Raw genomic sequence first — 12,443 nt, 5'->3', positions numbered from 1 at the left:
CGGTGGCTCTGAGAGATGGACAGGGAGGAAGGGGAAGAGAAATCACTTGCATTTCTAATACTCACAGCAAAGTCTTCCAATGAGAAGGGAATTATCACCCCCACTGACAATGCCATGCACTGAAGTGATACCCACGAGTCCATCTAACCCAGAAGGGAAGGAAGGACCTGTTCTCACAAAACGGCGAGAGATGGAAGAAGGAAGATCAAGCCCACACCAATCACTGGAAAGAGAAGCTGTGCTCAGGGCTTGAAAGAATTCCTATTGGGAAAATGATGTCACAGCCCCACAAGGCAATCCACAGCTTGGATGCTATTCCTCCCAAAATGCCAATGCATTGTCGCACCGAACAAAGAACTGCAAAAGGGGTTACGGAAACAGAAAAGAGCCTAAATTGTCAATACAATCCGACGAAAAAGCCCCGATACGGACATCCAAGGTTGTGTGAAAGGAAATTAGACGACCAAACTAGGATCCTCAGGAGCGTATCGGAGAAGGCGATGGCGACCCACGCCAGTACTCTTGCCTGGAAAATGCCCTGGACGGAGGAGCCTGGTAGGCTGCAGGCCATGGGGTCGCGCAGAGTCAGACACGACTGAAGTGACTTAGCCGCAGCGGCAGCAGCAGGACAGTATGCTATTGGGAATACAACAACACACACAGATCCAGATCGATGGAATAAAGTTGAGGGTCCAGAAACAAACCCCGGCATCCATGGTCAACTCATCTCTGACACAGAAGGGGAGAATATCCAAATGGGAACAAGAAAGCCTCTTCAATAAATGGCCATGGGAAAACCAGACAGCTACATCTGAAGAACGCTATTGGTTTTGATCTCACACCACCTCAATATCGGGGAAAAACCTCACCCTAAAGACTGATGTCATGAGATAGCTAGAAAGAAGCGTAGGTCAAAGGCTCCTTAACATCAGAGTCTCCTTGCCATTTGCTGGGCGGAGGTAGAAATGCGTCTCTTCAAGTAAGGGAAAGAGGGAAACGAAGTACACCAATGGGTTTCCATCCAATGGAACCTCTTCACAACAGAGAAGCTAAGCATTCACAGATGCAAAAGATAGGAAACGGAACATGAGAGACTCCTTGCAAGTGGTGTATCTGAGAAGGGGTTCATATGGAAAGAGACGAAGAATGCACAGCACTCAGATTCCAAGAAACACCACCACCACCCTTGACCCTTCCCCCATGACCAACTCCGACCTAAAGCCTTTCTCTCCCTCTAACCCATCCCTAAAACATAACCCTCATCTAATCATATACATGTGCATTCCTAGCATCCATCCATCCACACACGAGAGAGAAAGAGGAAGACACAGACTGAATCGAGAAAGGAAAAGAGAGGGACACAGCCAGAGAGAGACACGGAACCAAAGAGAGGAAAGGAGTCGATGGTCCAGACTTTTCATCAATCTGTCTCGAAGGTAGAAGCAATGACAGCGCCCATCCACCCCAGAAGGGGGAAAAGGACGGAAGGTTTGGAGAGGAAAAGACAAGAACGCAGGGAGCCATTAGAAGCTCAGCCACCCGCAGAAGCCGAGCTGGGACACTTGAACAGAATCTCAATGGAAACAGAGGACCAGAAAGTTGGCTACTCTTTTCTATAAGAGAGGGAGACCTTCGAGTCTTCCTTTCGGGCCTCCAACTTGGATGTGGGGTCTCAAAACAGTCAGGAGGGGCAGTGCCTTTTCCTGGGTACCACGGCGCATCCAGGCCTCGTTCTGCCCCATTCTGTGCTGTGTCAGCCCTGGATGGAGTCTTTCTTTCTGAAGTCTCAGCGCACAAGCTCCACGTGATATCGGCCCCAGGTGGAGAGGCATGGAGCTGCTCGTAGGCCGACAGACCTAGGAAACAGATGGGAGAATGACCCCCACTCTGCAGATGGAGAGACTGGGGAAACCCTGAGGGGCATATGCTTGTCCAGGGCCACACCACTTATGAGAAGAAGGAGCCTGGTCTGAGAGCAGCGGGGTCCTCGGAGCTCAGGCCCTGGCTGCACCCAGGCCTCCCCAGGGCTGTGGGCTGGGCTGTGTGGCTGTCAATGTGCCTGCACATGGCCTAAGGGGGGTGGTCGAGCAGTCAGAAACCCAGAGATTCCCTTGGGAAGTTTTGGGGAAGGGACCTCAGCACGAACCCCAGGAAATGATGTCACCTGCCGGCAACAGAACCCAACAGAACCCGCAACCCGGGTATCCAGGCCTCCAGAGCGGAGAGGAGCCCCCAGCCAGATCTCTTGCTGCCAGGATGTTCTGCTGTTTGCCCCTGCCCAGAGGCCGGGGCCTCAGGAGAGCTCACAGGCAGTGTGCGTGGGCACCCTGTCGACGTTGGCTCAGGGCACCCCCGAGAGGCCTCTGGCCCTCTGCCCGGAGAAACAGAAAGGTAACACGGGGAGCCCCAGGCCGGGCCAGGCCACCTCTCCCATGCCACCCGGAAACACCGGGTCCTTTGCCTGTGTGTGTGGATGCGGGTTTCTCGGGGTGTGTCTCCCTCAAGGAAGCCCAGGCGGATGTGGGGTCAGAAGCCTGCGGACAAGTTGTGTCCACACCCCAGGGGAGATCAGGCTGGCTGGGATGGGAACAGTGCGGGCAGGGCCGGCCGCCCAGGCTGACCTCACACCCTCAGGTGGGTCTCTTTCCTCCCGGGTGGGGATCTGAGCAGACACACGTCTCTGACCCTTCTGGGAAGAGAAGTTCGAGCAGGCAGAAGCAGCGGCTCCACTGGCCAGGCCCAGCTCGGAAAACTCCCAGCACGGCTGGCTGACGGTCACTGTCGTTGCAGAGCTTCCCACGTGATGAGGCCGAGGACGGGGACACCCCGTCCACCTCCCGGAGGGAGGGGTCGGAGCACCAACCCCCCGCCCGTGAGGCCCAGTGCAGGCTCCAGGTGAGCGTGCCCACGGAGGCATCAGCCCCACCGGGGGCGAAGCGGAGGCGGGGAAGGCCTGCTGCCGAGACACTGCCCAGGATACACCCGGCGGCCCAGTCTGAGGCTGCCACGGAGCTCAGCACACCCGGCTCCGACCCAGAGTCCCGAGAACCCCGGCCTCTGAGGCAGCAGGAGGACCTGGAGCCCAGCACGCCAGAGCACAGAGGTAAGGACGCTGGGGCTGGTGCACGGGAGTGTGTGGGGAGGGGGTGCTGAGCTACACAGGGACGAGTCCCCGAAAGATGCTGCTGGGCCTGCAGCAAGCGCTGGCCTCACACCCCCACCCCCATCTTGCACACTTCAGTCCCAAAAGACATCCAACCCTGGGTATTCTTTCGGAATCTCTTGGAAGCTTTCTGTCCCGGGATACGCACATGCCAAGGCTGGTCTGTGGGCAAACTTTGCTTCTCCCCCAGCTCTAGCACTGGCCTCCAACTGGAACCAGGCTCCACTTCCCAGACCTGTGCCTACAGAGGTGGTGGCTCCAGGTGCAGGACCCAGGGATCCACCGAGGGCAGATGGAGAACCGAGCCTTGCCCTCGCAGAGACACCAGGCCAGCTGGGTACTGGCCAGCACACCGGGCAGATCGGATTTCCGTGCCTGCAGGACCCCCAGCCCCAGGCACTGATGTCCCACCCCCTCAGCCAGAACCTCCACCTCCACGTGCACCTGTACCTGCTCGGGCTTTGGCAGGAGAACACGAGGCAGAGGAGGAGTCACCGCCTCGGCAGGGAGAGCCTGCCCTGGCTCCCGCGCAACACCCAGACGCCGACGATGACTCACACGCCCCTGCAGGAAGAACGAGCCCCCGCTCTGGACAGAGACCCAGAGCCCTTGCCGGAAACACCATGTCCAGGGGAGCGGTCGGCTCTGCAGCCTCCATCCCTGTCTGCTCACCGTGGACGCCGGCAACTCGGTCTGCCCCCAGGGGACATGGAGTTCCTTTCCCCTGAGCTGTTTTGCATTTGGTTTGTTTCCACCTTTCTGGTGATGTTTTACTTTTTGTATGGTTTCGTCTATTTTTGTTGGTTAAGTTGGGATTAGTAAACTTTTTCATCATTGTTGCAATTTGGGACACTGTTGTGTAACTCTGGTGATACTGTGTTACCATCACCACTCTGTAGTTTCAGACCCGTTCGATCTTTATGCCCCACCCGCCAACAAAGCCTGGGTTCAAGGCAAGCAGGCCCTGTTCATCCCTCCCCCCGATCCTGACCACAATTTCATCTTTTCTTTCTGCATTCCTTCCTATATTCTTGGTGTCCCCAATCAATGACTCTCAGTGAGATGACTGAAGGAGTTTTTTTCGGACTCTCCACCTACTGTAAGACTCCATTGGAGAGTTCTCATTTTTATGTCATTTGAACTAGCCTTTGATAGCTGAAAGGACGGTGTACGTCCTTTCAAGATATCATGTGCCAAACGAAGCCCTTTTGGCAAATGCCATCATTATCTCCAGGCAGGCATTGCTGTTTGAAGGGTGACATCTCAGCCAGAAGGCAGAGGCTGAGCTCCTCTTGTTGCACCAGCTCCCAAAAGAAGCCAAGAAAGGGAGCTGGAACAACAAACCACCCCAACGCCCAGGAAAGCGTTCTTCACGACAGAAGGCTAGCAAATGACCCAACAACCTTGTGGCCCAGAACCCCTCTAGAAAAATCACTGTTCCATACAAAAGAGAAACACATGGGAAGTTCCAAGGAGAGGCAATGCCCATGGCCAGTGTACTTTAGAGACGGCCTGACCGCTCCGGGGAAGACACGCACCGACGGAACCCCTTGGGAAACAGCAGTGAGAGTCCTCACCGTCATAAGGGTTTCCTCTGGGGACAACCTGCCCTGGGCACCACATGAGGGAGCAGACCGGCTTCTCTTCCTCTGCCCCCACACCACTCACTCATGAAGGCAGCCCAGGTGTTCTCATGCCCTGCCTGCCTGCCTGCCTGCCTGGCTCATCCGTGAGCTGTGACCACCTCCAGGGCAGGACTCCACCTTCTCCTCTCTGTGTACCGTGAATCTGCACACAGTGGGCTTTCAGAACCTTAGGAGACTTGAGCCATTCCCACTCGAGCCAGAACCCTCCCCAGGAAGGAAAACAGCTGTGGAGTCATTTTGGCCCCAGCACTGGTTCCCAAACCCTGGCGGCTCCTACAGCCTCTACGGTGTGAAGAGGGAGGTCCCTTTTGACAGAGCTTTCCGGCTGTCAGATCGAAGCTGTTGTTTCACTGTCAGCTGTGTCTCTGCCGTTGCAGCCAGGTGGGCCACGCTGCTCCAAAGGAGCTCACAAGCTGAGTTGCAAGGGAGGTATTGAGAGGACAGGGATGGCTACAACGTGCTGCAAACTGAGTGAGGGTCCCCACAATCCTCAGCAAAGGTCTGTGGTGTGCAAGTGGGGAGTAGAGGGCCCCCAAGTTCCAAAGGAAGGGAGGTACTCGGGAGATAAAGCCCTTGGCTGCTGTGGTAGCAGCTGCAGATGGCAGCTCGTCCACAGTGCACTTCGAATGAGGTCATATGAGCGGGACTCTGGAAATGGCTCCGAAATCCAGAGAAAGGGGTCAGGGTATGTGGGAATCCGGCGGGGGTGGTGGGTGGATGAAGGAAGGTGTCCTTCCTCTCTCCAGTGCAATTTGGTTTGGTGAGTCTCAAAGCTACCAGATGGCACTTCCCAAGTCAGGCCCCCGCAGGAATCAGGGTGGGCTGCGTGCCTCGGCCCCTGCCACAGGGACAAGCCACACCAGTGGCCTCCCTGAGCTCAAATGGCCGGATCTGGGGGTTCCGTCTGGGTGCACACCTCCTTGCTGTGGCCAAGTTCCCCCCTTCTCTGAGCACCAGCTTCATCATCCTCTCGAATGAGGACATCGATTGCTACCTTGGCACGTTACTCTCTTCATCCTGTGAAGACTCATTAGGCTTATCCTACAATTACTAGCTGGCCCGAAGAGATATCTCCTGAATCCAGATTAAGCTGGAGTCTCCCAGGCTCATCTGGCATGTCTTCCCTGAAGTCTGCCAAAACCCACACCCTTGCATTTCCAGGGACTCCCCTTAGCCGGCTGGGCAGAAAACCCAGCATGGTTCAAACAAGCTGACAGACAAGCGGGAGAGGACTCACGGGCAGACGGCCTCCCTCAGGTCTCGGGTGGAGCTCTGGGACCACAGCAGCAACGGGCCATCCCAGCCCCTGGGCTCAGCAGCGCCCTCATTCTCAGGCCGGCGGCTCTGCCCTGAGGGGAGCAGGAGGGTCACCAACTGCCGCAGGCGGACCTCAAGCCCCTCCCACTGCTGGAGCCTGACCTCCCCCGGCCCCACCCCTTCCCCTACCCCAGCAGGACAAGAGCTCGTCTTCCCCTGGCTTCCAACGTGAGGCCCGGCCCTGGGCCCCGATTGGGCACTGCCCCAGTCCGGAGCCAATCACAGTGGCCAGGGAGGTGGAACGCACCGATTGGCCAGGGCCAGGTCATGTGACCATGCTCCCCAGGAAACTCAAATATTACCAAGATTCCCTAACAAACCAATGAACAAAATTATCCAGTAAAGGCAAACCGTACTTTTTAATGAGGCCGATGTCACAGAAAAAAAAAAAATGCTTCACAATGAACTGCTCAAGGAAGCTACTAAATAAACTTTCAGAAAAGTTAAGTAGTTTTTTTTTTTTTTTTAATAGGGTGACGGAGAGCTATACCTTTCCCATCTATGTGAATTTAGGTTTAAACTAGATTTCCCTTGGCTATTATATACGACAAAAAAACCCCACATCACCCCCTTTCACTCCCCCCACCCCCCAAAAGTGTTTTAGTCTATTGAGTTTTTGTGTCCTCAGTTGTGTCTGATTCACGGCAACTCACGAACTCTACACAGCCAGGCTCTTCCGTCCATGGAATTCAGGGCAATTTTTTTCTGTCACAGTAAATGCCCACCCTGGGTGATCCAAAGGCAAGGGCTCAGAGGCTCCTGAGAGTCTAACTCCTTTCAGCCGAGCACAGAGCTGGCTCCTCACTGGGATGCCTGTGGCCTGGGGCTCCCAGAGGGGAGAGCAGCACTCGCCCCACCGTGTGGTCACTGCTGGAAGTGCAGGCTGCTCCTCACTCCCCCTTGACAGTGTCCCTGAGGGCAGAACAGTGGGAATCTACTCAAGGTGGAAATGCAAACTCCCATGCAACCAAACTTCCCACAAGGTCTCCAAAACCACTCAGGAACAGGGAATTGGAAACTGCAGGGCATGACATGAATGGAGATGGAGACTTGACACCTTACACCGAGTTCACTTCCAGTTATCCCTAGACAAAGTTTCCATGAAAACTTGTCACAAATCTAGAAGAACAATGAGCAGAAACCGGACACGTGCTTTGAGTCTTCACACACAAAACTAAAAGGCAGTCCACAAAACAACCCAGAGAATACAGTGGACTTTGCAAAATCAAAGATATCTACTGTGGGAAAGACCTCATTACAAAAGCAAAAGACAGGTCATACATCGCGAGACGAATGAGTGGAAACACAAAGCTTCTCAAGGATGTGTCTCCAAACAGACAAAGAACACCAACACAACAAGCCTGTGAAAACTAGGGAAAGGTCTGAAGGGACACCAGACTGAGGAAGACACACACAGAGTATCCCGGATGATGTCCAGCACGGAGGGCCTGAAGAAACAACAGTCTAGTTGCACTCCCTCAGGCCTGTGTGACCCTGGATGAGGCCTCTGTTTCCCGGTGGCTCTGAGAGATGGACAGGGAGGAAGGGGAAGAGAAATCACTTGCATTTCTAATACTCACAGCAAAGTCTTCCAATGAGAAGGGAATTATCACCCCCACTGACAATGCCATGCACTGAAGTGATACCCACGAGTCCATCTAACCCAGAAGGGAAGGAAGGACCTGTTCTCACAAAACGGCGAGAGATGGAAGAAGGAAGATCAAGCCCACACCAATCACTGGAAAGAGAAGCTGTGCTCAGGGCTTGAAAGAATTCCTATTGGGAAAATGATGTCACAGCCCCACAAGGCAATCCACAGCTTGGATGCTATTCCTCCCAAAATGCCAATGCATTGTCGCACCGAACAAAGAATTGCAAAAGGGGTTACGGAAACAGAAAAGAGCCTAAATTGTCAATACAATCCGACGAAAAAGCCCCGATACGGACATCCAAGGTTGTGTGAAAGGAAATTAGACGACCAAACTAGGATCCTCAGGAGCGTATCGGAGAAGGCGATGGCGACCCACGCCAGTACTCTTGCCTGGAAAATGCCCTGGACGGAGGAGCCTGGTAGGCTGCAGGCCATGGGGTCGCGCAGAGTCAGACACGACTGAAGTGACTTAGCCGCAGCGGCAGCAGCAGGACAGTATGCTATTGGGAATACAACAACACACACAGATCCAGATCGATGGAATAAAGTTGAGGGTCCAGAAACAAACCCCGGCATCCATGGTCAACTCATCTCTGACACAGAAGGGGAGAATATCCAAATGGGAACAAGAAAGCCTCTTCAATAAATGGCCATGGGAAAACCAGACAGCTACATCTGAAGAACGCTATTGGTTTTGATCTCACACCACCTCAATATCGGGGAAAAACCTCACCCTAAAGACTGATGTCATGAGATAGCTAGAAAGAAGCGTAGGTCAAAGGCTCCTTAACATCAGAGTCTCCTTGCCATTTGCTGGGCGGAGGTAGAAATGGGTCTCTTCAAGTAAGGGAAAGAGGGAAACGAAGTACACCAATGGGTTTCCATCCAATGGAACCTCTTCACAACAGAGAAGCTAAGCATTCACACATGCAAAAGATAGGAAACGGAACATGAGAGACTCCTTGCAAGTGGTGTATCTGAGAAGGGGTTCATATGGAAAGAGACGAAGAATGCACAGCACTCAGATTCCAAGAAACACCACCACCACCCTTGACCCTTCCCCCATGACCAACTCCGACCTAAAGCCTTTCTCTCCCTCTAACCCATCCCTAAAACATAACCCTCATCTAATCATATACATGTGCATTCCTAGCATCCATCCATCCACACACGAGAGAGAAAGAGGAAGACACAGACTGAATCGAGAAAGGAAAAGAGAGGGACACAGCCAGAGAGAGACACGGAACCAAAGAGAGGAAAGGAGTCGATGGTCCAGACTTTTCATCAATCTGTCTCGAAGGTAGAAGTAATGACAGCGCCCATCCACCCCAGAAGGGGGGAAAGGACGGAAGGTTTGGAGAGGAAAAGACAAGAACGCAGGGAGCCATTAGAAGCTCAGCCACCCGCAGAAGCCGAGCTGGGACACTTGAACAGAATCTCAATGGAAACAGAGGACCAGAAAGTTGGCTACTCTTTTCTATAAGAGAGGGAGACCTTCGAGTCTTCCTTTCGGGCCTCCAACTTGGATGTGGGGTCTCAAAACAGTCAGGAGGGGCAGTGCCTTTTCCTGGGTACCACGGCGCATCCAGGCCTCGTTCTGCCCCATTCTGTGCTGTGTCAGCCCTGGATGGAGTCTTTCTTTCTGAAGTCTCAGCGCACAAGCTCCACGTGATATCGGCCCCAGGTGGAGAGGCATGGAGCTGCTCGTAGGCCGACAGACCTAGGAAACAGATGGGAGAATGACCCCCACTCTGCAGATGGAGAGACTGGGGAAACCCTGAGGGGCATATGCTTGTCCAGGGCCACACCACTTATGAGAAGAAGGAGCCTGGTCTGAGAGCAGCGGGGTCCTCGGAGCTCAGGCCCTGGCTGCACCCAGGCCTCCCCAGGGCTGTGGGCTGGGCTGTGTGGCTGTCAATGTGTCTGCACATGGCCTAAGGGGGGTGGTCGAGCAGTCAGAAACCCAGAGATTCCCTTGGGAAGTTTTGGGGAAGGGACCTCAGCACGAACCCCAGGAAATGATGTCACCTGCCGGCAACAGAACCCAACAGAACCCGCAACCCGGGTATCCAGGCCTCCAGAGCGGAGAGGAGCCCCCAGCCAGATCTCTTGCTGCCAGGATGTTCTGCTGTTTGCCCCTGCCCAGAGGCCGGGGCCTCAGGAGAGCTCACAGGCAGTGTGCGTGGGCACCCTGTCGACGTTGGCTCAGGGCACCCCCGAGAGGCCTCTGGCCCTCTGCCCGGAGAAACAGAAAGGTAACACGGGGAGCCCCAGGCCGGGCCAGGCCACCTCTCCCATGCCACCCGGAAACACCGGGTCCTTTGCCTGTGTGTGTGGATGCGGGTTTCTCGGGGTGTGTCTCCCTCAAGGAAGCCCAGGCGGATGTGGGGTCAGAAGCCTGCGGACAAGTTGTGTCCACACCCCAGGGGAGATCAGGCTGGCTGGGATGGGAACAGTGCGGGCAGGGCCGGCCGCCCAGGCTGACCTCACACCCTCAGGTGGGTCTCTTTCCTCCCGGGTGGGGATCTGAGCAGACACACGTCTCTGACCCTTCTGGGAAGAGAAGTTCGAGCAGGCAGAAGCAGCGGCTCCACTGGCCAGGCCCAGCTCGGAAAACTCCCAGCACGGCTGGCTGACGGTCACTGTCGTTGCAGAGCTTCCCACGTGATGAGGCCGAGGACGGGGACACCCCGTCCACCTCCCGGAGGGAGGGGTCGGAGCACCAACCCCCCGCCCGTGAGGCCCAGTGCAGGCTCCAGGTGAGCGTGCCCACGGAGGCATCAGCCCCACCGGGGGCGAAGCGGAGGCGGGGAAGGCCTGCTGCCGAGACACCGCCCAGGATACACCCGGCGGCCCAGTCTGAGGCTGCCACGGAGCTCAGCACACCCGGCTCCGACCCAGAGTCCCGAGAACCCCGGCCTCTGAGGCAGCAGGAGGACCTGGAGCCCAGCACGCCAGAGCACAGAGGTAAGGACGCTGGGGCTGGTGCACGGGAGTGTGTGGGGAGGGGGTGCTGAGCTACACAGGGACGAGTCCCCGAAAGATGCTGCTGGGCCTGCAGCAAGCGCTGGCCTCCCACGCCCACCCCCATCTTGCACACTTCAGTCCCAAAAGACATCCAACCCTGGGTATTCTTTCGGAATCTCTTGGAAGCTTTCTGTCCCGGGATACGCACATGCCAAGGCTGGTCTGTGGGCAAACTTTGCTTCTCCCCCAGCTCTAGCACTGGCCTCCAACTGGAACCAGGCTCCACTTCCCAGACCTGTGCCTACAGAGGTGGTGGCTCCAGGTGCAGGACCCAGGGATCCACCGAGGGCAGATGGAGAACCGAGCCTTGCCCTCGCAGAGACACCAGGCCAGCTGGGTACTGGCCAGCACACCGGGCAGATCGGATTTCCGTGCCTGCAGGACCCCCAGCCCCAGGCACTGATGTCCCACCCCCTCAGCCAGAACCTCCACCTCCACGTGCACCTGTACCTGCTCGGGCTTTGGCAGGAGAACCCGAGGCAGAGGAGGAGTCACCGCCTCGGCAGGGAGAGCCTGCCCTGGCTCCCGCGCAACACCCAGACGCCGACGATGACTCACCCGCCCCTGCAGGAAGAACGAGCCCCCGCTCTGGACAGAGACCCAGAGCCCTTGCCGGAAACACCATGTCCAGGGGAGCGGTCGGCTCTGCAGCCTCCATCCCTGTCTGCTCACCGTGGACGCCGGCAACTCGGTCTGCCCCCAGGGGACATGGAGTTCCTTTCCCCTGAGCTGCTTTGCATTTGGTTTGTTTCCACCTTTCTGGTGATGTTTTACTTTTTGTATGGTTTCGTCTATTTTTGTTGGTTAAGTTGGGATTAGTAAACTTTTTCATCATTGTTGCAATTTGGGACACTGTTGTGTAACTCTGGTGATACTGTGTTACCATCACCACTCTGTAGTTTCAGACCCGTTCGATCTTTATGCCCCACCCGCCAACAAAGCCTGGGTTCAAGGCAAGCAGGCCCTGTTCATCCCTCCCCCCGATCCTGACCACAATTTCATCTTTTCTTTCTGCATTCCTTCCTATATTCTTGGTGTCCCCAATCAATGACTCTCAGTGAAATGACTGAAGGAGTTTTTTTCGGACTCTCCACCTACTGTAAGACTCCATTGGAGAGTTCTCATTTTTATGTCATTTGAACTAGCCTTTGATAGCTGAAAGGACGGTGTACGTCCTTTCAAGATATCATGTGCCAAACGAAGCCCTTTTGGCAAATGCCATCATTATCTCCAGGCAGGCATTGCTGTTTGAAGGGTGACATCTCAGCCAGAAGGCAGAGGCTGAGCTCCTCTTGTTGCACCAGCTCCCAAAAGAAGCCAAGAAAGGGAGCTGGAACAACAAACCACCCCAACGCCCAGGAAAGCGTTCTTCACGACAGAAGGCTAGCAAATGACCCAACAACCTTGTGGCCCAGAACCCCTCTAGAAAAATCACTGTTCCATACAAAAGAGAAAGACATGGGAAGTTCCAAGGAGAGGCAATGCCCATGGCCAGTGTACTTTAGAGACGGCCTGACCGCTCCGGGGAAGACACGCACCGACGGAACCCCTTGGGAAACAGCAGTGAGAGTCCTCACCGTCGTAAGGGTTTCCTCTGGGGACAACCTGCCCTGGGCACCACATGAGGGAGCAGACCGGC

General features: G+C 55.4%; 1 protein-coding gene and 2 long non-coding RNA genes across 3 annotated transcripts in view; 2 read left to right on the top strand and 1 right to left on the bottom strand.

Annotated features, from left to right (window-relative positions):
• The window catches only part of LOC145529707 (uncharacterized), a 1,704,434-nt gene that overhangs the window by 133,607 nt on the left and 1,558,384 nt on the right, over nucleotides 1–12,443 (bottom strand). The gene's annotated exons all lie outside the window — the stretch shown is intronic.
• LOC145529723 (uncharacterized) lies at nucleotides 2,216–4,006 on the top strand. The gene is made up of 2 exons (XR_014071313.1): nucleotides 2,216–3,103; nucleotides 3,354–4,006. It is a non-coding gene; the product is annotated as an uncharacterized LOC145529723 (long non-coding RNA).
• LOC145529599 (uncharacterized) lies at nucleotides 9,840–11,744 on the top strand. Its single transcript, XM_081550187.1, has 3 exons — nucleotides 9,840–10,032; nucleotides 10,432–10,744; nucleotides 10,995–11,744. Exons 1-3 carry the CDS (start codon nucleotides 9,898–9,900, stop codon nucleotides 11,621–11,623), a joined length of 1,077 nt encoding a protein of 358 aa, XP_081406313.1. The 5' UTR covers nucleotides 9,840–9,897; the 3' UTR covers nucleotides 11,624–11,744.

The sequence above is a fragment of the Giraffa tippelskirchi genome, chromosome 12, assembly GCF_054371585.1.
Source record: "Giraffa tippelskirchi isolate mGirTip1 chromosome 12, T2T-mGirTip1v1.2.pri, whole genome shotgun sequence".
In the NCBI taxonomy this organism is placed as follows: domain Eukaryota; kingdom Metazoa; phylum Chordata; class Mammalia; order Artiodactyla; family Giraffidae; genus Giraffa; species Giraffa tippelskirchi.
This window is presented reverse-complemented; position numbering and strand designations above follow the sequence as displayed.

Excerpts from the sequence above, each read along its gene's own strand:
- LOC145529599 (XM_081550187.1), top strand. The coding sequence starts at position 9,898 with ATGTTCTGCTGTTTGCCCCTGCCCAGAGGCCGGGGCCTCAGGAGAGCT. Across the intron at positions 10,033-10,431 it reads CTGCCCGGAGAAACAGAAAG|AGCTTCCCACGTGATGAGGC; the intron begins GTAACACGGGGA and ends CTGTCGTTGCAG. Across the intron at positions 10,745-10,994 it reads CAGCACGCCAGAGCACAGAG|CTCTAGCACTGGCCTCCAAC; the intron begins GTAAGGACGCTG and ends CTTCTCCCCCAG.